Genomic DNA, 27,740 nt, shown 5'->3' with positions numbered 1-27,740 from the left:
CACACACACACACACACACACACACACACACACACACACACACACACACACACACACACACACACACACACCTTATATAATCAGGCTAGATTTTTGGTTAAAACAAAACAAACTTATATTGCAGACACAAGCCAAGCGTTATGCAACATTTATGCCAGAACTATAGGAATAAAATCTGAATATAACCAGCTGGGTGCCAGTCGAGTCAGTCTGCTCAATGACATGGAGTGATTCAGATTGATGGCAACATGTTGGCAATTTGCATTTTAAATACTCCAATTTTTTACAAACTTTCAACAATCTCTTGGAGAGTGATTGCAGTCAGTCCAAGCCAGACTGCAGCTGCTTGCATCAAGGTTGCCTCCTGTCAGGCGACCTGTGCAATTGCCTTGCGGTCAAAAGTTGTCATGAGTGTGCAACAACCTCTGGGGTGGAAACAGTTGCAAAATGTGAAAACATTCAATATAATCAGCTGGCAGTCAGCAGTTCTGTGTAGCTGTAAGAAGGTTGCTGTCCTATTTGACTTGTGTGACCGAGCTGTTAGCTTGCTCTGAATTAGGGGGTGGGTTTTTCAAGCTAAGTCAGACCAGTGTTGGATTTAATGTGAATTTGCTAACGTTATCACCAGATAGTGGCTCACGATGTCAGCCTTCTTGTTCTTAGTGCTCCAAGAATATTTTTATTTATTTAAATATCAATACTTGGTGTCTCTGTATCTATACAATGTTGCCATGCAAAACACTATCCTCTGTCAATTTTTCCCCGCCCCTAATAAAAATGTAGTTAGGATGTCTTTAAAAAAGACTCACTCTTAATAAAGATCGCAGCCACACTGCTAACGTCTTATGTCAAGGACAGTGTCTTAACTAAAAAGGAGGCTTTCATTCATGCTGTAAGCCAAGACAGTGAGTTATATAATCTTATGAAACATCTCAGTTCTGCTGCAAATCCTGTGTCATTACATTTCTGCCTGGATAGGACAGCAGAGATGTGGCGGTAAATAAGTGTAGTTATTGCAGGGTGTTAAAAAATCGTTTGAGAAGCTAGTGCTGTTAATTACAGTGGAGCAGCGTTCGCACTGGAAACACTATAATTTTCAAAATGAAGCAATGAGCGAGTGAAGAAAGGTGAGGATGTGTGTGTTTCAGTGTGGGTGTAGGCGCACCCGCATGTGTCTGGACTCGGCTCCAGGTATCCGTCACGAGAGAATGAGCGCCCAGTGACATTTTTCCAAGTGCACTTAAAAAAGCAACAGGGCATCAAAGGCTCCACTGAGAAGTGTTTTCACAGACTGAACGATAAGGAGCAGAGAGGCACTTGACGGCATCTCAGTCTCTCTCTGTGACTGGCTACATAAAAAATGTTTAATTGGTGCGGCCGGAACTGCCAGATACACTCGGTCAATGTTACCATTGCTCGAGTACAGAAGGACAAGACTGGAGGAATTCTGTATTTTTCTAAAAACACCTCAAATCAGTGCAAACCCACATTAATGTCTTCATCAATAGTGCCGAAAGGACAATAAAAACTTTCCTTCCATTAAAGGCGACTCTAAACATTTGAAAAGCCCTCCTGTGTTGTTTGTTTTTGATGGCTTTTCAGTCTGTAGCTTTTCTTAGCACCTCTCCTTGATATCTCTCCCTTTGTTCTACCTCTCAGTCACACACTCAAGCTGACTTTTAGTCTTCTCTTGTCTGTGTTAACCTTTTGCTTGATGACAGCCCTGCATGACATAATCACCATATCTATCCCACTCACAGTGTGTGTGTGTGTGTGTGTGTGTGTGTGTTTGTGTGTAGCACTAGAGAGAAGGGTGCAGAGAATTTAAGAAGTACGTTTTCCAAGTAAGTCCAATGGGCTGGTGTTTGCAGGTGTGTGCGCGCCATGGACTTTGAGTTTATATTGAAGGTAGCGGAGAAGAGAATAAAGGCTGCTTTAGGCAAAGCTGAAGCAGGTAAGCCACTCTTTGCTAAAGGAGGTAGAGCAGAAGAATAAGACTAGCTTTGCTTACGTAACACCTTCCTAGAAACACACATCTTCAATAATACCTGTAGTCATAAACATACTTCTATGCTTTGCATAGAAGGTTTTAGGAGGATTTAAACTCACCCATTAGATCTTTACAACAACTTTGAGAAAGTTGGTTAGAAACAGGCCAATCACAACTGATCACAGTCTTGACTTTAGTTAAAAATTGATCACAAAGTTATTGTAAACCAAAGTTTTTAAAATATATTCATTGTTTTGTGTTAAATTTAAGCGATTATTGGGAGTGTAGAGATGAAATAGCAGGTTCTTATGTGTTTCTCTTGTGTAAACTTGAAATTGTGACAAGATCAAACTTTTTTCTTTGGTGCATGTTTTGTGCCATGTGAGCAATCAAGAATTCAGGAAAGAGTCCAGCATAATAACACAAATGTGTCTGTTGTGAATAATCCCACCAATCTACGTCAATAATATTAATATTAGGAGGTATTTTAGTGTCTGGTCTTGACCACGACGACTCAAAAGGACACACACTGTCCTTATGCATTTGGACCAAGAGCACAGAGAACACAGTGAGATGCACACAACACTTAAAATGCCTCTTGTAGTAATTGATAAGTCAGGCGTCGCTCTCTAACGTCTGCCTGGAGGTCTCTGTTATATAGCTGTTGATGGTGTGTCAGTATGTGTGCATCTAGCGGACAGATGAGGTCATCCACTCATCTGGTGCTTGATTCTTTGCAAAGTTGTTTTTTCCTTTTGCAGTCGCTTGTTTTGCTCTTTTTGAGCCACATCAGGCTTTGGGAACACAGACGATACTTGTCAATTGTAAAATTTCATTGTTTGCTGTGGTCTTTACGGGATTTGCAGAATACAGTAGATTTATCTGAGCATTAGAGTCTGCTGCTTGTATTTTTTCTCTGTTTACTGAAGTAAATTGAAAGCTGAAGTAAAGTGAAAGCTTTTATGAAACGGTATACTTTAAACATACTGTTATTTAACTCTAACTGGGCAGAAGGATCTTGCTTTATCGAACATGACTTGGAGCTATTAGACTATGCAAAGTGAGAATTTTAAAGGACTTGCTTTGAGAAAAATTATATTGAGTTATTATCTGATAAATGTTCTGCACCGGCCATGAAAAGGTTGCACCACTGCCTTCAGCTATTATCAAAATAAATCTGTTAATAAAGGAATTGTTACAGAGTGCGTATTTTTAGATATATCCGATTTTCTCACTCAACTGAAATCTCCTTTTTTTTTTCCCGCCACAGAGGAGATTTACTCTCACATCGGTATTGTGTCACAGTTTGAATTGGATGCAGTCCCATGTTAGCCTCAGAGGCTAATGCACCATGCTGCTGAACTGTCATTGTTAGAGGGATTACCGTACACACAGACATGCCACATGCACATATTTCTATAAAAGGTGTTTCCTTTTATGTAACACTGTGGCTAAACCAGATTTGTGTGTGAGGTCTTTTTAGTGTCACAGCAAGGCTAAGTCATGTGTGCAATAAGTGGAGACTCCCAAAGAATATTAGCTTTGTTTTTGTGACTTTGTGAATTTGGAGTTAAATTCTTGATAGAATTATGGTGGCTGTAGCTGAAGAGGCAGAGCGGGTTGTCTTCTAGCTGGACAGTTGGTGGTTTGAACCCCAGTCATGCATCCTTGGGCAAGATACTGAACCTCTAATGCATTCATCGGCACATAAGTGCATGTGTAAATGGATGAATGAAGCATGTGGTTGAAAGTGCTTTGAATGCTTGAATTGATTTAAAAAGTGCTACACAAGTACAGTCCTTTCACCATTTTACCATTTAGAACATCAGAAAAAGAAACAGATGAAATAAACCAGGCAGTAGAAAGACAGTAGTGTGTAAAAATGTTCCCACTTAAAACAAGCATGCTAGGGTAGGGCGATATGTAAAAATATTCCAACCAACAATCATCAGTCCAGTCCAGATGATGGGGAATACATTTTGCGCATGCGCACACTTTTTGATGGTTTGCAATGTAATCATGCATGGACTGATTTGGGCGTTTACAACACAGAAATCCATCGTTTGGATTCATCAAACGTCCTCACCTGTTAGTGAATCACAATCACTGAGTAATAGACCAAATGATTGTGATTCACAAGGGAACATAAGACCCCAAAACTTTATACCACGCTCAACGAGGCAGAAACGCAAGATTAATGAAGAAACAAAAAACATACCCAATAAAACTGTTTACTTTAGTCCACTTCTTTAGCCCTAGTTGCTGATGCCATGCTTCTACTTTTCCAGCTTCTACACAGTGCACCGGATGATGTTGCTCTGCAAGCAAATATATTTCATTTAACTGGCTTTACCTTGAGGTTAGCCTGGCATAATTTGGTTAGCTCCTCATCCAAGCATGACAAAGGCTCCAGAAAAGTCCAGCTGAACACAATAATTTGATTGTGGTACACTAAACAAGTTATTGAACCTAAACATGCCAGCACCAAATCCGTCAACCTCTTAAGTGTGTTGGGGCTATTGAGCTCTAAAAGAGAGACACTGGTAATGGATGCTGGTTTGTCTTTAGGTTTGTCTTTGAGATCCTCAAGCTATCAAGGACAAGCTTGTACAATAGACAACACAAAAGTGAATCATCCCACTTGAGGACAAGAACTGGTCTTGTCCAGGGGTTCAAGGGTCAAAGTCATTTTCATTTTCAAGCATCTGTTTTGTTCCGAATAGGTAGATATCTTCAGCAGTCAGGCTCACCCGAGCCCAGACTTCTCGTTGAGAAGGGGTGTCAATTGCATTCAGAGACCAGTTGATCAAATCCATAATTCCTCTTTTAGGTTTTAGAGAACAGACTGTGAGAGCGTGTTCCAGGGAAAAGTAAGTAAAAACACAAGAGAAGACAAGGACATAAGAAGCTAAGCAGGGAAGATAAGGGCAGGAGAGGAGAAAAGTGCGACCGCCTTCGCTGAGAGCCAAAAGAGAAGATGAAGGAAGAAATCATTTTTATCACAATTAAATTCAATTTGCCTCGTACCAAACAGTTTGTAGTACAAACTATAAGACATATATCTCAGTCAGCGTCAATTAAAAACATGGCGAGAGGCAATTATCACACAGACACTGTACACCCCCTTAGGGCACTGCAACTGGATATTGCACTGCAACTCACACCAAAAATTACAGCCCTGCAGGCATAATACTGTAGCTACTGCAAGCCAGAGCCCTTGGCACATATGCAGGAGAATTTCTGCACAAAGAAACTGAAATGAGGTGGAAGTTCAAAAAGGCTCAAATCTCTCCAAAAGTCTTTTCTTTGAGAGGTGCAATAACTGAGCTGGTGAATGTTCTGCCCTTTTGAACATGGAATGTGACTCTGGTAGAAACATCAAACAAAGAAACAAAAAAGGTTTAGCATCAAAGCTGGGGCCTGCACTATGAAGCTGGATTAGGGGTCTAGGAAGGTAACTTCAATTTGACATAGGGTTACAAAGGGTTTTCATTACTTACATCGCCATGGTAACTCATGCTGCAGGCCTGCTGTAGATAAAAACGTGTTACTGAATATGCCATCAACCTCGGTGTGCAATTAGTAAGAGGATATATAGTTTTAGGGACACTAGTTCTCCAGGTTTTCTGAAGCTCTTTCTGTTTCTTTGGACATTTATTTTCAGTCCAGTCTTTGTACCTGACCACTTTCACAGGAATGCTTCTTGTTATTAAGACAATTAACTAACCTATGAATAATTCAGACAGAAAATAACACACCTAAATCAAGGGATGAACCAGTGTTTCTGTACATAACAGAGAACTTAGTAAAGAAGCTATTTAAAATGATATCTTTAGGCACTTTGTATCTGTCACAAAACACATTATTTGTTCAAATTTTTTTAGTTAAATGAAAGATGAAAAAAAGTAAATTCTTTGTGGAAAACATGGATGCTGCTTCCTATAGTCTAAAGAGGAAAGAGAGCACCTGGCTTGTCATTGGTGCTCAGTTCAAAAGCCTGAATTACAATGGTATTGTGGTGCATTAATACATCTATTACAACAACATGGCTTAATAGTAGAAGAGTCCTTGATCTGGCTTTCCTGCAGTCCAGACCTTTACCTAGCTGAAAACATTTAGCACATCATGAAACCAAAAACATGAAATCATTTCCAATCAATCCAAATCAATCCTCCATCAGACAGGAACAGGACAGCATTCCTGTCCAAAACGTTTCAGCAGCTGGTCTCCTCAGCGCCCAGATGCTTAAGGACTGTTCTTAAAAGAAGATTTGATGCTACACAGCTGTAAACATGGGCCTGTCCCATGTTTTTGTAAGACATCTTGCTGCCAACAAATTGAAAATGATTTAATCATTTTCTTAAAATGCCACATTCTTTTAGTTGGCAACTCCACTTCTCCCAACTAACTACAAAGAACTGTGAGCTAAAGCAACTTTTTTTATGGCCTAGTGGCTGAAATGAGACCTTTCGTCACTCAGTCTATGGGCTGCCTGGAGCTGCTGCTGAGAAAAATAAGCTTAAGTTCCCACACAGCGTGTGCACGACTGTGGGTGGCTCTGAAAACATTCTCCATTGTTGAGCAGCAAATGCTTAACAAAGAATTTAACTTTTTGTCATATTATCTAACTATACACTTTGCTCCCGTTACTGAAAAGTAATTTGTGCGTCTTGTTCGGTAAGCCTTGCATACAGACGTGTATGAAAGCTAAACAAAAAAACCACTGTTAGGGAAAAATAAGGCGTCTGTCATTGCAGTCAAGCCGAGCTCTAATCTCCTTCAGTGGGGAAATTATGGAGCACGCAGTTGACGTATTGTCTGTCTTTCAAGCTGCAACAAGCAGAACAAAACCTTCAATGCATAATAGTACAGATGGAGGACATCAAAACTAACCCGAGTTTCCAGCCTTTTGTATTCTGCCAGAGCATCTGAGCATTGTGAACACAGTGAAACCTGCCTGAGATGTGACTGACTCATTTACAGACAGGCCAGAAAATTACAGTGATGTAAAACTTCTCAGAGCAATGAGAAGAAAATCATAGCCATTACTCACTAAAGGTCCACAAACGGTTGGCAGGAGGAGCTGTGGGTAGGGGGCTGAGGTTTAGTGCAGGTTGGGGGAGTGCAAATCAGTTTTACTTTGCCTTCTGAAGTAAATGGATTAGCATTGACAGATATGTTAGATTTCTGTGGACCAGTCTGCTCAGGACTATAATGTTCTTCTTCTGGACCACACAATAATTTTACTGTCCATCGCTGCAGCAGGATCAACAGGAGGGTACACTTTTTTCACAAAATGGATCGATACATGAAAAGGGATTGTGAATGGGAATGTGTAAATGATATGTGCTGTAAAAGGAAAAGAAGCTTATACATGGAGGAGGCACCAGTGGTCACAAACATTTTGTTTTTTTGTTTTTTTCTGTTGGGCATCTTTCTTTGCCTTTAGACAATAATTCTGATGGCAAAGAGCCAAACGGGACAGGCAAAAAAAAAAAAAAAAAAAAAAAAGGGGGGGGATTACATTTTGGCCACAGAAGGTACAAAACATGGACGTAGCTTCTCAGCCACTTGAGGCTGGCTTCAAAAGTGAGTTTAAAACTGGAGTTTCAGTTTTAATGATTTCCTGTTTATTGTGGTAAATACCCACACTTATTTAGCATCCTTTTCTGTTTCTGTACTGTAATTGTCTGCTCACTCATCATTAGTTTCACTTGTGTCCAGTCAGTTCTCTGTAACTCGGTCAGTCCCCCTGTCCCTCATTCCCCTGGAGTAATTTCACATTACAGAAGAAGTTCTTAGATTTTGGTGTTACGGTCCTCACAAAACACATTTTTGGCCATAACTTTGGATTCACTAACTAAATGATAAGTTTGTGTATGTTTTGTATTCAAAATCAACTTAATAGTGACATCATGATTTGGTGGTGATACTGAATTGGTAAAGCTAAGCTTAGGCTCCCACCATACGCTCTTGTTCTGTGCGGCTGGAAATATATGTTGAGCATCCATATATTAAAATCTGTAGCTTCATCCATATCTGAGGGATTGTTTTCTGTCACTGCCACAACTTTTGTGTTCTGGTGGAATACATGGAAATGCACTTTTTAAAAATCAATTCAAAGCCTTTATACAGTGGGATGCAAATGTTTGGTCAACCTTGTTAATAGTCATTATTTGCCTGTATAAATCGTTGGTTGTTACAATAAAAAATGTCAGTTAAATATATCATATAGGAGACACACACAGTGATATTTGAGAAGTGAAATGAAGTTTATTGGATTTACAGAAAATGTGCAATAATTGTTTAAACAAAATCAGGCAGGTGCATAAATTTGGGCAATGTTGTCATTTTATTGATTCCAAAACCTTTAGAACTAATTATTGGAACTTAAATTGGCTTGGTAAGCTCAGTGACCTCTGACCTTCATACACAGGTGAATCCAATAATGAGAAACAGTATTTAAGGGGGTCAATTGTAAGTTCCCTCCTCTTTTAATTTTCTCTGAAGAGTAGCAACATGGGGGTCTCAAAACAACTCTCAAATGACCTGAAGACAAAGATTGTTCACCATCATGGTTTAGGGGAAGGATACAGAAAGCTGTCTCAGAGATTTAAGCTGTCTGTTTCCACAGTTAGGAACATATTGAGAAAATGGAAGACCACAGACTCAGTTCAAGTTAAGGCTCGAAGTGCCAGACCAAGAAAAATCTCGGAGAGACAGAAGCAACGAATGGTGAGAAGAGTCAGAGTCAACCCACAGACCAGCAAAGACCTACAACATTATCTTGCAGCAGATGGAGTCACTGTGCATCGTTCAACCATTTGGCGCACTTTACACAAGGAGATGCTGCATGCGAGAGTGATGCAGAGGAAGCCTTTTCTCCAGCACAAACAGAGACACTTGAGGTTTGCTAAAGCACATTTGGACAAGCCAGCTTCATTCTGGAATAAGGTGCTGTGGACTGATGAAAGTAAAATTGAGTTATTTGGGCATAACAAGGGGCGTGGAGGAAAAAGAACACAGCATTCCAAGAAAAACACCTGCTACCTACAGTAAAATATGGCGGTGGTTCCATCATGCCGTGGGGCTGCGTGGCCAGTGCAGGGACTGGGAATCTTGTCAAAGTTGAGGAACACATGGATTCCACTCGGTATCAGCAGATTCTGGAGACCAATGTCCAGGAATCAGTGACAAAGCTGAAGCTGGGGCGGGGCTGGATCTTTGAGCAAAACAACGACTGGAAACACTGCTCAAAATCCACTGAGGCATTCATGCAGAGGAACAAGTACAACGTTCTGGAACGGCCATCTCAGTCCAGACCTGAATATTATTGAACATCTGTGGTGTGAGTTAAAGAGCTGTCCATGCTCGGAAGCCATCAAACCTGAATGAACTAGAGATGTTTTGTAAAGAGGAATGGTCCAAAATACCTTCAACCACAATCCAGACTCTCATTGGAACCTATAGGAAGCATTTAGAGGCTGTAATTTCTGCAGAAGGCGGATCTACTAAATATTGATTTCATTTCTTTTTTTTTTGTGATGCCCAAATTTATGCACCTGCCTGATTTTGTTTAAACAATTATTGCACATTTTCTGTAAATCCAATAAACTTCATTTCACTTCTCAAATATCACTGCGTGCGTCTCCTATATGATATATTTAACTGACATTTTTTATTGTAACAACCAACGATTTATACAGGCAAATAATGACTATTAACAAGGTTGACCAAACTTTGCATCCCACTGTATATGTTATGACAGACATGGATGTGGCCAAGTTTGTTTCTTCTCTCTTCATTGTGTGCAGACACACAGACACGAGTCAAATCGTGACATCAGATGGTCATGAATAATTTAGCAGTGGTTATATATCAACTTCATTTCACGACGTGCTGACTGACAATGCTTTTTTGTGCATTTAGTCAGTTTTTTCTCTTATCCCTGTAAGAGTTTTATTAAAGTCAGCCAAATACAACATCAGATATCATGTGATATGTAAGATAAAGGTATTCCTGAACACTGGACTGCAAGCTAGAGAATACTATTCCCTATATTTCTTCCCGCATTTTTTAAAAAATGCATATATATTTCATATCTCTCTGCCACGTCCACTCAGCTTTCAGCGTCTTCCTTAATTCAAACTCTCACTTGAAGGAGTTCTCCTTTCGCTCTTGTTATCTCTCTGCCCCCCACACACACACACCTCCATCTTCTCGTGTAGTTGGGATTTTTTTTTTTGGAGGGGGGAAAGATCTGGAGTGATTATATAACTGTTCTGATTCAAAAGCCTTTCCATTTTCAGCTGTTATCTTTTTTTTGCGTTGAAAATCATCGCTGATGATTCGACCCTCGGGTGGTTTGGGGGTCTAGCGGTAAGCACAGCTACAAGAAGTTGCTGGTTCAAACACACTGCTCTGTGTGGAGCTCCTCTGCTCGACTGCTAGGGTCACTCTGATCATCTATAATCATTCTAAATTGGCCGTAAGTGTGAGAGTGAGCATGTTAGCCCTGCGATGGCCAGCTGAACTGTTCACCCAACCCAGCTCCAGCCTATCAAACTGGATAAGCAGTTAAGAAACAGATGGATGGATGGGTGCATATGGGAATGCCTCAAACCAATGCCAGCCCACATCAGTTTATGGCTCAGCTGATGCCCTTTTGGGGATCCCATTGACAAATCTCCTATGTGCTTGAAACTCCCCATACTGTTACATCTGCAAGCTCTTTGCAGACTCACTTATTAATTTCCTGCAGTTTAATCAGTGTTGAGTCTGTTTTTATTGATATCTGCTCTGGTCTGTGCCTTGCTGCTGATCTCCCTGCAGTTTGGCTTGCCACAAATGGACATGGAAAAGTGGTGAGGCCCAAGAACAAAGCCATGCCACCAAATATAAATTGCTTTTGGTGCTAAAATTTATTTACTGTCCTATATGTAGCTATTTTTATATGTGATATAATGTGAAGGATTGTTTTACTGGTGGTCCATTTTATAAACCATTTTCATTTGTCTTGCTCCTACAAGAGCTTTGATTAAGTCAACCCAATACAGTATCAGATACCATCTGTAATGTGAGATAAAGGTCTAAAATTAGAGATGGAAACTGGACTGCAGGTTATTCTGTGCTCCTCTCAGTTAATGAGCTGCTACTTTAACCAGCAGCCATACAGATAAAGAACATGTGGACCTGATTGGAGCATTTCAGGTAATTCCAGTGCCATTTTTCTTTTTCAATAAACACTTGGTAACTCTATGGAAATTGGCATGACTGATATAAACTTTACTGCCACTACTTCATACTTCAAAGTGGCACAAATGGCAGAAGGCTTTGAATGGCATTTCACGGGAATATATAGGCTAAGCTAAAAACTGAGACATCACTATGTAATCAGTGTGAGAGTGTTTTGGAGACAGGAGTACTTGATCTTGGGGGTAGTTGAGTTAGTTGCTTTTCAAGTTTGTCAAGAAAATCCACCATGACAACAGAGGGGGGAATTGTGTGTGTGTTTTTTGTGTTTTATTGTTTTTAGGGGGTTTTATTCAAGGTTATCCAGACATTTTTTCTATTCTATGATGTATGCACGATACAGTGGACTGCAAACTGCTGTAAGTAATGGCACAACATGAGTGTCAAATCATTGTACGCATGTTTGTGTTTGTGACTCTGTCTCTTGTTGTGATCAGTTTCTCCGTCCTTTTTCTTCATTAGGTTTCTATTTTTCTATTTTTTAGAGAAACATAAAAGTTTACATCTCTTGCACATTATCTGCTACATTTGTTCTTTTCATATGTCAAGAATTTCGAGTTATTACCTATTATTACAGTTTAGCATATTTGATAACTATCTGCTAAACCAGTATTTAACACGTCTACACAATATGCATACTAATGAGCATTTGTACACTATAAGAATAGCCTGAAATATATGGGCTGGGCTATATGGGTGGCTGTAGCTCAGGTGGTAGAGCAGGTCATCTACTGATCGGAAGGTTGGTGGTTCGATTCCCGGCTTCCCCTAGTCTGCATGCCAAATATCCTTGGGCAAGATACTAACCCGAAATTGCTCTCCGATGCATTCATCGGAGTATGAATGTGTGTGAATGTCAGTTGTGCTTGTGCGAATGGGTGAATGCACAAGTTGTGTAAAGCGCTTTGAGTGCTCAGAAGAGTGGAAAAGCGCTATATAAGAACTAGTCCATTTACCATATTAGCTGATGCTGACATTTACTACAACCGATAAGTGAAAGTTTAAGAAATAAAGAACAGATGAGAAAAACACCCTTCAAATGTCTTATGAGCAATCGGTGTGTTCCCAGCTCCCAAAACAGCAGGTCTGTCCCTGTAATCGACCTTAAGACCTTTGCTGTTGATCAACAAATTCTGAGTTGGAGGAAAAGGGAACTTTGTAGCTGCTCCATGCACCTCTGTTGTGCTACACAGAGAAAAATCTAAGCCCTCAGAAGTTGTATTAAAATATGCAAGGGGGCATGAGGTGTACTAGACCATTTTGTTTCAAGGCTTTTGTAAAAAAATTTAGATTAAAAAAGTAAAATAATATAAAATATGGTATTATTTAAATTGCATTAATATTTTACATATAAAAATAAAAGCCTTTTCACAAGCCAATAAAAAAAATGTACATAGGCCAGTAAAACGCTGAGCCACTGACCTGAGGGTAGTTAGCCGGGACACTGAATTATCATCGATATTAACATGAGATTTCAGTCACTGCAGTGTCTTTATAACCCTGCGCTTCTGGCGCTAATCTTAAGTTTAAAGCAATAACAAAACCTCAAAATCTCAATCCCCCTAACCCATTCCCCCCACCCTCCTTCAAAAACTTTAACGCTCGCTTTAACAGCACGAATGACAAACTATTATGACAGGAACAAAAATACTCTGTGTTTTTATTGCGTCTGTCCTTGTGATGCACATGTCCCTGTGAGTTTTCTGACATCCAGTACATGCAAAGTTTCTCACTGGTCTTTGTGCTAGCGAGCAAAAGAAAGAGAGAGAGGCTGCTGAATGCTTAAAAAAAAATTGGGATGAGACGGGAATAGGTATAACAAACAGAGAGAAACAAGGAGGAGGAGCGCTAGAGACAGCAGAGACAGCAGAGATGGAAGGAAAAGGGTGGGGGGGTGAATGAATAATTTAGTCCCCCCCATTCCCTCTCTTCTTCTCCCCGCTGTGTTAGAGATGTTACAAACACAGAGGAGGAGAAGAAAGGAGAGGATAAGAGAAAAGGGGAGATGGGGACAGGGGAGGAGTGAAAGGTGACAAGGAAAGGACCAAAGGGAAGCAAAGAGTGGAGACAGAAAGAAAGCGGCATCTTCTAATGGTGATTGTTTTCCTTATGTCTAACAGCAGCATAGGCGTGTGTGTGATCATGTGCTTGTGTTTCAGTGTTTGTGTGTGCGCACAGGAGCGAGGCGCAGCAGCAGCAGAGAGGAGAAAGTCAGAAAAGCCCTGTGATTAATGTAATTGATGCCAGATGTGTGTGTGTGTGCCTGTGTGCGTGTTTGTTACCCTCTCAGCATTCAGCAGGTGTTCCCTCCCTCCTTTCGGAGACCCACCTGCGTCACTAATCACTCGTTACCTAGGCAACAGTGGACTTCCCCGCGCCTGTGCCTCTGCGAGTGTGCGTACGTGCATGTGGGCGGGTGTGTGAGCGCGAATTATGACTCATCCTGCTGAGTTCAGAGCGGCTATCCTCACACTCCCGTCTGGGGAACACCCACCCACATCTGTTACCTTCCCTGTCTGTATCTCTATCCCCTCATCGCTACATCATCCTCTCTTCACCAGCTCTCTTATCTCCCCTGCTTCCCAGACTCACTGATATTAATAGCTCTTTGATTCTTGATCTCGACACTTGGATGCATTATTTACCTGTTGCTTTGATCAGAGCAGGAGAGAAAGATCAGTCAGCGCAAGCAGCTGTAGTCCTCATGACGGAGCCAGGCAGGCAGATAGAGCGCCACCTGCAGAGATTTTTTAAGAAGTGATTCCCGAGAACCACCTAAAGTGTAATGCTGACTGATAAAATAGCCTCAGATGGAGGTTATTTTAACTGGTGTGTCCAATTAGATTGTGCTTTATGACCATTTGTGCTTTTCTGCAGTGAAACTTTGTGTTCGTGGCCAACAGTTTAACCGCCCACCCTGCAATCCTGTGCAGCACACCCGACTCTAACTATAGGAAATACACATGAAGCAGAAATTGGGAATCAAGATGTCTTAAAAAATGAATCTCCGTGTTTTTGTTATCATTGTAATTATGAGAAAAAACACTATTTTCACATTTTATGATAATAAATCAGTTACTTCTGATGTGCAAGCCATAAACCATTAACCCTGTTATCAAAGCAAAAGAAGACATCAAAAATTTAATTAAACTTTATAATTTATTTATACGTTTGTAGGCAGAAACCTTTTCACTATTTCCCACCTTATTCCCATCTTTTCAAACTTTGGGTGATTTTTCTAAGAACTGGGACACTGTGAAACAATCAACAATCAATAGGTTTGAAAGCAAACCCTTCTACTTCTTGATTTGTTTTAGGATTGTTTCATTCATAACTAATTTGGGAACTCTGTTTTAACGTTAGAGGGATTTGATGTTGGGTGCCGGGTGATAAAGTTAACGTTCAAGTTTACCTCGAAGGTGCTGGATGGGGATCTGCGTGTATCAATCAAATTATGCTGCTTGTTATCTGACCCCAAAACACAAACTTATGAGGACATGATTCTCCTACATGCTGTACAAGAAGCAGTAAGGTCTCGCTTCATTGGAGTAGCGCCCTGTTCAAACAGTTAAAATGCCACTAAAGGAAAATAAAAGTGCCCTACAAGAACCAAAGAAGCCAGCTTCACCCTCCCACATCCAACATGTTCAACATGTTTGCGCGCTTCTCTCAAGGTAGTCGAGCAGTTTTGGTGGTTTGTTGCCAGAACTGTACAATAATTCTTTTTTTTCTCTCTTTCTTGGCAGCACTTTGGTGTTTGTGTCTGAGAACAAACACCTCAAAATGTCACAGGCACTCTTCTTCTGTTAGCATTTCATTGCTAATGTTTTGAGGCAATTAATTTCTTTAATGACCACAGATTTACTTTTGTAAAGGGTTTTTTTTGATTGCAGTTTGAAGCAACCATAACTATATACATAAACCGTGAGAAAAGCTTAGTGCAGCCACCACCAAATTTGAGCTTTACTGCTGCAATAAAAAATACATTTTCATCCCTGTGGATGAAAATGTCTTCACAGCGGATGACAGAGTACATTATAATGAGAGTGAGATAGGGAAAAGTTGAGGTGAAGGAATGAGGGGTGAGTGCCGGTCTCCTTTAGTGCCCGTAGAGGGCGCCGCTGCCTCTGAGCAGGCTGAGAAGAACACTTCGGTGTGTGGAAAATGTTGAGACAGAAGATAACAGTATCTCTCAGTGTGTTTCCTCTCAAGGAGAAGATTTTGAATGGATTTAGAAAGAAAGCGAATCACAATGTTGCATCCTATAGTTTATGCATGTCTGGTGTGTTTGTGATCTTGTGTTGTCTCCCTTTGACTCTGTTTCCCTGTAAAGTTTTTTGTTTTTTGAGGCTGTGGGCAGTGGAATAAGTGGATGGAAGAAGGCGAGGCTTTTCCTTTTTGAAGCTTCTGAGCAGTGTCCCACCTCCCTGGGATGTTATAAAAAGCAGCTGTGGAGTTGAATTTTAATGGAAATGTAGCTTTGATTTATTCATGACTCCCTTACTTGAAGTGACCTGGATAAAAAAAGAAAAAACCTGTCATCTTCACGCAAGTACACACCAACACTTTCTTTGCTCTCTTTTTTCTTTTTTTCTTGCTGTCTGGGAGGAAAAAAACAGAGAGAAATGCTTTAATGGCAGCGCGTCATCACTGCCAGAAATTTCAGAGATACCTGCTGAAATGGGACAATACATGCAGGGTGACGACGTCATGCTGCTGTTGGATCTTGGGTCTGTTAAGCACAGTTAAATATAACATTAGGACAACGTTAAGGACACAGTGGCAATGACACAGTTTGATCTCTCAGAGATGAAAGATCTGATAGACTCTTCAGGACTTCATTAAATCATTAACGTTAAAGGTTTTACAGTCATTTGAGTTTTTCTCTTACTGTTAGTCATCATGTTAATGAAGGACTTCTGCTGCACTGGTCCTTCGCTTAGACAGGCTCTGCTGCCACCTAGTGGCAATGAGGACCAACATACATCATATTTCTGTGTTACCTTCTTAAAAAAACACAATGTGTGTGTGTGTGTGTGTGTGTGTGTGTGTGTGTGTGTGTGTGTGTGTGTGTGTGTGTGTGTGTGTGTGTGTATGTTAAAATCCATGTTCTCCACATGCAGAGAGAGAGAGAGGAAGCAGGGTGACAGGGCTGTCGCTGTCTCTGGTGCTGAAATATTTTGGTTCAAGTGTTCCTGACCTGCTTCTGACGTCAGGAAGCCTCACAGCAACATCCGATTATTTTTTAATCACATCCCACTGCCCTAAAGTCATTTTTTTGAAGCCGCACAACAAGGACAAAAAAAGACCTATGACAGGATAGCACTTTCATTATTATTGCAAAGTTTTATAACAGAGAATTTTTAAAGTAAGATAAAGAAACTATAGTAAAAAAACAAAACAAGAATAATTAAAAACATATATATTTTAAAGTGAACACAGTAATAATTTTAGCCCCAGACTATACCAGAATCAAAAGGATTTACCTGCAGGGAAAAATGAATACTATCAAGTATAGTAATTACCATTAATCACCAAACTGCACCTTCTGGTTGCAGGGCACCACCAAAAGCACCTTGTGCTTCCTGGTTAAATTATGAATATGCAAAAGCTAAATTAAACTGAATTACAGCTGTGCGTATTTTCCTCCACACTGAAGTTTAGCCCAGCATATTTAAAGCACACGTTGGTATCACTGCTGCCGCATATCTGCAGAGAACTGCACCGTGCCAACTTGATCAAATGTGTCGTTCTCTGATAAAAAATTGAGGTTCTAGCCGGCGCGTCTTCAAAGACCCACGGGTCCTAACCCCACGGCCCTGTTACTCATCGTAAAGACAGATAGACTGGCGACGGTTTCGGGATTTTCTTTGATATCAGTTTCCCCAGAAGAAAGTGGGGGAAATTCATTTCAATGCTCTTTGTGTCCAACTGGGTCCCAGCCCAGCTCTTTATTCTGGAGAGATGGCTGACCTACATGCAGTACTGAAAAAGACAGATTCAGGCAGGCTTGTGAAGTTTAGGCAAAACATAAATTTTCAAAATAATAATAGTGAGTTTCACTGTTTGGGGGGTGATTAAATGTAAGGTGTCCTTATGGTGCATTTACCTGCTTAGAAATAGAGGTGTGACGTCAGCGCACAGGGTTGAGTTACAGCTGTTACTGCCCCACATGCTGTCACATTGTGGGTGAGTATCGTGTAGTCCGTCCCGTGGTGTAACCTTACAGCCGGAAACCTGCACCTGTAATATATATATATATATACAAGCATGTGCACTGTAGGCAAACCACACAGGCAAGGCTGCCCCGCAATTTATCAGGCTATCAGTGGAGCCCAACTCTTGCATTTTTAAACCACTCATTCAGACAGCCTTTCCTGAGCTGAATACAGACAGCGGGGATATGTGAGGTGGTAATGAGCAGAACAGGCTTCACTGGCTAAAGCACTGTTCATTTTTTGCCACTATAGAATGAAATAAGTAGAAGGAAGCTGGTGAATGTAAGAAAAAGCGGAACTGAAGCCAGCACAGTGCTTTATGTCTTTAAACATATCCACGTCCATAGAAAACACTTGAGACATTAATGGATATAAATCAAAGGCGGGAAATTAAATTTAATCAAGGGCCAGACTGGCATAAAAAGAAAACAGCCCTCCAGAATTTTCCCTTTCTCGGCTATAGCTGAGATTTTACAAAGCTGATACCATAAATCTACCTGAAAGTTGACCCGTACCTCACTTGATTACTTAAGTTACTTGACTGAGCTACTTCTTAAACTCATTGCAATGTATCACAATTTAAAGACCCAAAGTGTTTGCAGAGAGATTTTATAGCCAAATAGCAACAGTATTTTGCATCTTAACGGGTCAAGCAATGTATGCAGATCCTAAATTGAAAACCAGCTACTGCTGTTAAGTTTCCTGAAAACCAATCACGAAAATGCTAAAACCAGAACGTTTAGCATTAATGGCTGTCCTGTTGAGGTCTCACAGCACAGTGACACCGTAAACTCCTACGTAAACAGTGGCTGTGCGTTTAATTAGAAACATTTTAAATAAATTATTAGCCACAGCAGGACTAAGGCGCGCGTAAAGGACCGTAGAAGTTCGCAGCTTGCACTTACCTGCGTTTTATTTCAGAGTAAAACCCACCTGCTGCCGCTCCAGCCGGTGACGTCGTCCCCTCCTCCCCACCGGCCCGAGGATGACCAGTTGTTTTTGAGAGCGCGTGTGTGGCCGCTCGCCCGGCGCGTGGCTCCAGCAGCCGTGTGCTTTCAGGTAGAGAGCGCTCGCGCTTTCAAGCGTCAAATAACCTGAGGGTACCAACGCGAGGACATCCGGTCATTACCTTCAAAGTAACAAGCGCCGTAACTGACGCTGAAGCTTTGACACATACCCCAAATGATAACTTAACGGGACAGTTTCCGAACTGGAAGCCTAAATTTATTTATATATGCTTTTCTTAAAGCATTAAAAATAACAGCTTTTCTCAATTAGGCGTAGAAAAAAAATTAAATATATTAATTAATTAATTAAAGGTTCAATAAAACAACAAAACAAAACAAACAAACAATAATTACAGTAAATAAGAATCAGACTATTGCAGGACAAATTTAACAATAACGCTACACTTAGTTTACACTGAAAGGCGAGCATAAGTCATTAAATGTTTTTTAAATAAATAAATACATAATAAATGTTTTTACAAATTTGTGACATTTTTTCCTAAAATGTATAAAACTGACCCCTTGATGGCAGCAACAGGTTGTTAAATCACGGAACAATCAGAGTAGAATAACAGAGTCAGACTTGAATAATAATAATAATAATAATCTTTTTTTATGATCTAAATATTTTTATTTTCTTTGCCGTCAAGTGGCTCATTAATGCGCACAACCCTTTTGGAACCACAGAGAGGGCTATGAGGCTTTCACTGTGAAAGACAAACCGCCCTCTTTCCGGTGATGCTCCTTGTGACTCTCGTTAGTTGCACACAGCTGGATGGGCTCGCGCCGGCAGCACGCGCGCCTCGCGCTTCAGTCAGCGGAATACAAACGGGCGCTTTTCAGAGGAGAGGACGCAACTGCTTTCTGAGGCACTGCTGTGTCTTTCAGATATATTTTTTAATTGCCGGTCTCGCCCGTTGACCATGGGAGCACAAACTGACGAGCGGGGTGTGGAAAGATTGTTTGGAGGAGCCGTTCAGTGACAGCTGCTGTTCCCTGACTGACAGACAGACCGGTGAAACGTGACGGACAGGTAAACCGCTGTGCGTTTCAAATCTATGGCCAGAAGAATATCGGCAGCAGAAAATATGCAGTAACGTGAAGCGGTGTGGTTTATTATTTTTTTTAAAAAAAAATTTTTTATTTTTCTTGGACTTTACCGCGTTGTGGCTGAAGCATGGGGCCGTTATAGCCGGTAAAGCGGAGACTGGAGGTTTGTGTCTGGTTTCGTCTGCGCTCCGTCCCCTCCGGTGGACACAACTGAAGAGACTGGAGACGAGGACGGAGACAAGGCTGTTTTTGTATCGGCTGAGCCATGGCAGCGGCAATCGCCAGCGGTTTGATCCGGCAGAAGCGACAAGCAAGAGAGCAACACGCCCACCGACCGACTGCTCACCGGCGGCGGAAGAGCCCCGGTAAGAAGCAGGGGCTGTGCAACGGGAATCTGGTCGACATCTTCTCCAAAGTCCGGATATTTGGATTGAAGAAGAGGAGGCTACGGAGGCAAGGTGTGGAGGAGGGGGGGTTGCACATGCATGCACACATACACACGGTTGCAGGGACGCAAACCTATTGATACGCACGTGCGCGCGCGCTTCTACACACGCATGCGGGTATGCACTTTTACGCACGGCCACATTTTGTGCACAATCTCCTTCACGTTCACGCCCTGGGAGGCTGGGGCACGCGTATACGCACGAGCACACGCACGCGCAAGCACCCCGAACATGCAAAAATACACACTGCCAGACTCAGCCCCAGTCTCCCTCTCTCTCTGTATCCTCCATCTCTCTTTCCCCTCTGTAGTGTGACACACACGCGCGCGCACTGTCATGCCTTGTTGTGCCCTATGGTTCAGTAGTTTCTAGGTACATCCATTATTGAAGCCGCAGATTAGTCTGTCTAGCCTCTCTCTCTCTGCCTGTCTCTATGTGGACCTCTGCCTGGCTCTCTCATTTTCAGCTCATAATTGAAAGTGCCTTATCACCAAGATCACACTTTGCCTTAACACTAGCAAAATGTCAGACAAAAAAACCCAAAACTAAGCAATGACAGCAACAAATTAACCTTTATTTCTTGTTTCCTCCCTATAGAGAAATATGGAAACAGATTTGTTTATGTGGAGGTAAAAAAACAAAACAAGAAAAGGGAAAAAAGTAAGGAAAATTTTCCACCATTCAGCTCTCAAGGCCCACTCAAATCCAAATTAACATCATTGTTACATCATGGGACGGGCTCTTTGCCACAAAGGGAAGTGATTACACGTAGAAGTGAATGTAGATTAATGAGAATGTTGTGATGGTGCGCTATAGAAAGCGTTCAATAGCAGAGACGATAAGTGCTGTTGTAATCAATTGATTGTGTGAGAAACCAGCAGGTGACGGCGTGCGGGAGGGGAGGGGAGAGGGAGGCAGGAAATGAGAGGAGGAGGTGGGGGGATGATATGGAGGGGTGGCAAATGTGAGGAGTTGCGCCGATATGAATTTGTTGTCACTGGTTTGGTCTGGTGACTGATGGGAAAATTTGTGGGGGATTTGAGAGCCTGATTCCAGAGCTCGGTGGGAGTTGGAGGTGGTCTCGCTTCTCCATTGTCCCCCCCGCTCCCACCCTTCTCTCGTCTCTCTCATCTTATTTTCCTGTGTTTCCTTCTCGTTTCCTTTCTCACCTTGCCAACTTTCATCCTTATCTCCTTTCTTTCCTAATCGTCTTTCCTTTCAATTCTCCTGTCCTCTTTTCTTAATTTTCTATTTTTTCCCACCTCGTGCTGACATTTCTCCACCTTTCACCTCCATTTCCTCAGAAATTTTTCCCTCCCTTCACTTCCTTTCTTCTCCTCCTCTTCTTCATTCTTCCACCTCCTCCCCCGCACCATAATCTTCCCCACCTGCCTTAGATCTTTTTATCTGTTGTTCAAGCTTCACCTAGTCACTTCCTGTGCATTGTGGCCTCCTATCCTTTCTCCTCATTCCTCCCCTATTTTCCCTTTCCTCTCTTTATCGTCTCCTCAGCGTACTGCTCTCCTTTCCATTCAAATCTCCTTCCTTGCTTTCATCCCTCAATTTCTTCTCTCTCAGTCTCTTTCTCCTACTTTCGCCTTTTCCCCTTCTTCATTCTTCCTCACCTCCTTTAATCTCCTGCCCTTTGGTTCATCACCCCCACACTCTCCACCTCGTCCTGCGTCCCTGCATCCTTCTCCTTCCTTTTAGGTATTCCTGTCTTTCCACCCGTTGTTTTCCCTTGCCTCCCTCCATTTCTGTGTTCTCAGCTGTGAGAGCTGCTGGTGGAAGCTTGGCAACATCCATAGTGTCTGTGCTTTGTGTGTGTGTGTGTTAAAATGAGAAAGATTTGCCAACATCCCCTACTGTCTTCCAGAGGTTTTGTGAAGGAGACACATACACACCCAACTCACAATGATCCGCAGCCTCCATTACTCAATAACTCGAACACACATGTTATATCTGCGTGCTTCTTACTGCTGAAAATGTGATATCTGACCAAAGCGCCTTCTCGTCCACAGTTATTCTTTGTTAGTTGTTATTATTAGTAATTAGACATCTGAGCAGAGAACTCATCACACTGGTGTGGGTGGATTTTAGTCAACAGTCTTTAAATCCTGCAGTGAAATCAGCTTCACTTAAGAGCTGCTGCCATCACTGGAGGATTTGATTGCCAAACGACAGACAAGCAAATGAAAAAACAAACAAAAATAAAACAATTGTTGCCAAAAAAATAAAGAAATTGTGCTTTAAAAAAACATTCACCTGGTGTCATACACTCTCATTCTTGGCTTTGGGGCTAATTAGAGCAGATGCATTGCATACAAAATACATTGTTTCAATACATTTTATAAACAAATATTTCCCCAAATAAAATACTGAACATGACACTTTAAAAAAAAAAATTACCGCTTCTTCAGTGCGTCACATAAAGTTAAACGGGGCAGTGTGCTTTGATTTCTGTTCTGTGGTGAAAGGCGGATGCTGGGCAGGTAAAGTCTTATTTTGAATCATAAATATCACAGCTGTCAGTTGGAATCATGTTTACATTAAAGCATGGGACTCACAAGAGCACGAAACAAAAGAAAAGTGCAGCTGAAGCGAGGAATGTCTTGCGTATAGAGACGCAACACGTGTTTTCGCCATCATTTAAAAAAAGCCTTCAGTGTTTAAAATGATCATGAACTTTGACAAGTCCAGACATTGCAACAAATGGACGTTGGTTTCAATTTATCAGACAACACAAAATAAATTACCGTCTACAGATATGATGAGCAACAAATTATGAATGATTTCATCTTTAATCTCTCCCGAATCAATCAGAAGCAAAGTTACTTTTCTTAAGAGAGACCATTAAATCTGTGCTTGCAATTAGTGATAACATGCATGTGCGTGCACAGATCTTTAATTTCTGGTTAAATTTTTCTTCATTTAAAGAGATATAGTTGCTTTTTCTAGTTGTTTTTGTTTCTAGTCATAAAAAAACAGATTTTTCTTTTAAACCTGTAAGTGTTTTATCCAGGACATAAAAACCTGACCTGGCATTTACTCAGGCCTTGCAGTAGGAATGTTTTCTCCAGGCTGACCTCTGATCACGTGCAGACCCTCTCCCAAGAGGCAGAACCTAACTAAAAGGCAACTGAGCTGCTTCCATGTTGCCACATGAACCTGAATCTGGACTGAGTTGCACTCAGTAAAACGGATTTCCACGGATCAGGTGCCAAATTGCCAATATTCTGCCACATTTTAAAGCCGGTGACTGACTGTCACCCATCGCAGCGAGGGGAAGCTCTGTGGCTCACTCTGTCACCTCCGTTTGCCCAGATGCTACGTCTGTGAAGCTGCATGTCTGCACAGGGTGTTCCCGTGCTTTGCAGTCAATGCATAATAAGAAGCAGTATAGATAATCAATGAAGGACGGTGCTCTTGTCAAGGCTAGAAAAGCCTGTGAAAAAGTACCAGCACAGCGCAGCATTGAAGCAACGATGAAGATGTGGCTCAGGCTTGGCATAAAATTTGATCAGCCTGTCTCATTATGAAAAAATTCAGGTTAAGGACTTGTATTATTTATATCTCTAGATTCATATAAATGCCCCCTTTTCAGCAGCGCCTGTTCCTCTAATCACTAATCACGTTGATGCAAATGAGGATGAAATTGGTGCACTCGGTTTCTGGACGTGAATTCTTCGCTCGGGTGCTTTTGTTTGGTGAGACGGTGTGTGCGTGTGTGCAAAGAAAAAGAGAGAAGGTCTTCAAGCGTCTCGTTTGTATGAGACACTTGTGTTGCAAACCGTATTTTACGCCGCATGTAGACTCAGACTGGGGCGAATTAACAGACAATACGACATGTCAAATCAGCGTGGCAGCCTGATTGGCTGACTGATTGAATCAGATCACATCGTGGAGAAAATTTAGCTCTGTGTGTGCATGCGTGCGTGCGTGTGTGTGTGTGTGTGTGTGTGTGTGTGTGTGCGGACTGGGGAATACCCTTTCACTGGAACAGTCTGGAATCACGAGACTGTTGCCATGGCAACCCAAGAATGGGAATTTCTCTAGCAACAGACAGGATGGAGGGGAGATACTGGGAATTGTGGGAATGTCACCTCGACGACAGTGGGGAGATGACTGTAGCAGCGGCTGCTTCGTACGGTGGGAGAAGGAGTGAGTGGATGAGCAGGTGACTCTTAGAGGGTTATTGATTTTTTGTGTGTGTGTGTCTTTTTTCATCTTTTATAGCAGCGAGTTATGCAAAGACCAACATTCACCACTTTTAAATACATGAGTGTATTGTTTTCACGCTAAACTCCTGAAAGCGTGGTGTTCAGGTGAAGGCTAACACAGTTGAATTCGATCATCTTATGGAGTTAGGTAGGTTGTTATATACAGACGGGGAACAAATGAAGAACTCAACAACAAAATTATCAGAAAAGATATTTGTTTATTTAGTGTTTTGACCATGAAAGACCATGAATGATGATTTTTATTTGGGGGGGGGGGGGGGGTCTTCCAGAGGACTTCTGTCACTTTTGCTTCACCATCTGTTCAGAACTTTATATTCTCTCGCCTGTAAATAAGACAAAGCTAAAGAGGAGCTATGTTGCTAGTGCAGATTGTGGAACTGGAACCTGCTAGCTAGCACCTCTTTCTTGACGACATCACTTACGTCACAACAGATGGCAGCCTTGACTGATGTCTCTCAGCCACAAAAAAACCCACAAAACATTTCATGACTCTATGATCACCTGACCTTCCACGACGACCATCGCAGCTGACGACAAGCCCGAGCCGAGCATAATGAGTCAGTCCTACCATTCAGTGAACCCTCACGTGCAGCACGGAGGCTGGAAGAGATCATTCCCATCAGGGTAGAAGCGTTTCATCACAGGATAGAGGGGATCTCTCAGAACAACCTCGGATTGATTTGCTGTGACCTTTCAAGCGAAGGCAGTGGTTAATCAGACTTTTTCTGCCACACCTCAGTAACCCAAAAAACACACACACAGTGGGGGACACCCCACAGTCTGAGAAGCCATGTTAGCACGACTCATTTGCCACCCTTCTGTAAAAAAGGAGATTCCTGCGCTCTTCTCTGTAGATTAAGTTTACACGTCACACATATTGTGATTTTTGCAGCCCAACTTGGAAATAAATTGTTCCGTTAAACAAATCGCCCGTCCTTGTAAATTCCCATCGGCAGAGTCACAACACCAGCCAGAAAACGTGTTCTTTTATTACATGCTGCCATTAAAATCCACCTGCTGCAGTATATCCATATCAGACAGGGTTTTTTAAAGCCTACCGAGAGACAGATGTATCAAGGCAAAGCCCGACTGAAAGGTCTCATCTGTGCCTCCAGGTTTAGCTCTAATGCAAAAATAAATTTCACACTCTGTTTTATTAATGCATTTTAGTTGATGGCACACCATGGGGGGAAAAAGATGAGGATGAGAGACAATGAATTAAATTTACAGCTGTCTGAGAATACGCGTCACGCGAACAAGGATAGATTGAAATGTGACTGATTTCAGCGTCTCTGAAGCAGGCGCTGTGCTCCCTGACTTTAGATTCAAATGTTGAGAGTTATATGGGATCACAAAGCAAAACGAAATACCCAAACTGTCAGCTGGAAACATGTTTACTTAAATGCATGATTTATTTATTTATTTTTTACAAGAGAGAGGCAAGAATAAAATGGATTTCTACCGAGGAGCATTTGAAAGTATCTATTATATTATTTAGAAATCTTTAGTATAAAATGCGATCGATCCTTCCCTTGTGATTTCATAGCCGTCTCTATATTCTAACTAAGATTTTATTACAGACGCCACCGCATATCGTGCTTGGTTGTGTGCTGTGAATTTTTGCAGTTCAAGTGCTGGTTACAAGCGTCATGGCTCCTCTTTCCTCCTTCTCCCCTGCTGCACAAGATGGATTCTACGCAAAGATGGAAAACACCCCTCTCCCTCTCTGTCTCCCTCTCTCACACACACATGGTCATGGTCCTCATTAACTGGGTCACTCGCAGCTTTTTTTCCCTTCTCTATGCATTAGGGTATACCTCCACAGAGTCCCTCTCTGTCTCTCACATACATGTTCAAAGGGGATTCCCACCCCTTTTTATAGCTGCGAAGTCACGATGTGTGTTATGCAGGGAGAATGGGCGTAGTCACGCGCGTGTGTGTGTGTACGTGTGTCTGTATGTTTGTGAGATGTCATTTTAGATAATCAGCTTCAGCAACCACTGTGTGTGTGTTTGTGTGGATGAGCGTTGTGCAGAGGGAGAGATGTTAGAGAAAATAACTGTTAGTACCTGTCGAAGAAGCGCCTAAATGCCTAACTAAGACCCAGTCAGTTTCGTCCGATTTTCAGTCTCTCTCTGTCCTTCTGTGACTCTCTCGATCTCGATCTTTGTCTAGTGAATCAGTCTGTTGTCTGTCTCTCAGCTGCTTTACATGTCCGTTGTCATTTCGTGCGTTTCCACCTTCTCCTTCAGGCCCGCTGTCACTTTTGTCATTTTGTCTTGTTTTAGTTGTTCCTTGTACGAATACAGGATGCACGGAACCAAACGGCGAGAGGCAAATGCAGCTTCTGCTTAATTGTAGTGACATGAAATAGCCGAGAGCACAGCCTTCTGTTTGCTACATTAGATGTGCTTTTTAATTATTGCAGAGGTTTCAAAATCTGCGGCGGTTATTAAGTATTTACGTACGTTGTATTTGAATCTGAGCTTTAAAATAATATGGGGGGAAAAGTGCTTGAGATAAAGAGAAATCATTAGAGCAGACAGAATAGCACGTGTATACAAAGATGTTGGTAAATCATGACAGAGCACAGTAGACACAAAGCTATTTAAGGCTGCACTTTACCATCAAAGGTTCAGAAATAATTTATCAATGTTATTCAAGTGGAACAATGACCACGAAGGACGGATTAGTCCAAGAATCCTGTAATGGATTGGATGTGCTTGACTAGTCTCTCCACAGGAAATCCCTCAGGATGCAGGAGGCTTCATGTGGTCACATTGTCCTTCTTTTTAAACTGTACTGTGCCACAAATACGTCCTCCGAGATGTGCGCAGGATGTGAGTTCAGAGCAGGAATTTTCTACATAAATCAGCGTTGAAACGGACACAAATCACCACTTGGTTTTGTCTCGTGTTGCTTAACCATATGCACGGGTCCTTACAATGTGCGGCATGCTCTGATTTGAAGATCAGCTTGTTTTTTCAACTCTTCCTCTCTCTGTCTTTTGTCTGTGTTTTGTGGCGTGTAGAACCACAGCTGAAGGGCATAGTGACCAGGTTGTTCTGCAGGCAGGGCTTCTATCTCCAGATGGGCCAGGATGGAAGTCTGGACGGGACCAAAGACGACAGCACCAACTCCTGTTAGTAGACACGCTACACACCCACACTCACGCACACATGCACACACTGGAAGACATCATAAACAATCATGTGTATGTAAGGAATAAAACATCTGGAGATATTCAGTCATAGTCAAAAGAAAGTGCACCCTCTTTCAAGTCTAAGGTTTTATTCATAAGGACATAATGAAAAATCATCTGTTCCTCAGAAGGTCTTAAAACTATATAAATATCATATATAATATAATATGGCAACAAAAATAATTAAGTAAAATAATTAAGTAAAATAATTAAGTAAAATAATTAAGTGTGCCTTTACTGCTTCCATAGGAATTAAGAAGGTCAGTATCAGACAGGTGCTGCTAATCAAATGCACTTGGTTAACTGATCATCAGCAGGTGTGAACACCTCTATA

General features: G+C 41.6%; 1 protein-coding gene across 2 annotated transcripts in view; it reads left to right on the top strand.

Annotated features, from left to right (window-relative positions):
* Positions 1-27,740, top strand: part of LOC102314427 (fibroblast growth factor 14) — a 71,420-nt gene that overhangs the window by 9,018 nt on the left and 34,662 nt on the right. Inside the window, exons 1-2 of one of the 2 annotated variants that reach the window (XM_005920078.3) lie at positions 18,829-19,975; positions 27,236-27,346. In XM_005920078.3, coding sequence (XP_005920140.1) covers positions 19,783-19,975; positions 27,236-27,346 — 304 coding nt within the window. In that variant the 5' untranslated portion in view covers positions 18,829-19,782. Of the gene's footprint in view, positions 1-18,828; positions 19,976-27,235; positions 27,347-27,740 lie in introns of those variants that run through there. The other variant, XM_005920076.3, reaches the window with a different exon arrangement.

The sequence above is a fragment of the Haplochromis burtoni genome, unplaced genomic scaffold (assembly GCF_018398535.1).
Source record: "Haplochromis burtoni strain Fernald_Lab_line unplaced genomic scaffold, NCSU_Asbu1 Contig_40, whole genome shotgun sequence".
Taxonomy (NCBI): domain Eukaryota; kingdom Metazoa; phylum Chordata; class Actinopteri; order Cichliformes; family Cichlidae; genus Haplochromis; species Haplochromis burtoni.
This window is presented reverse-complemented; position numbering and strand designations above follow the sequence as displayed.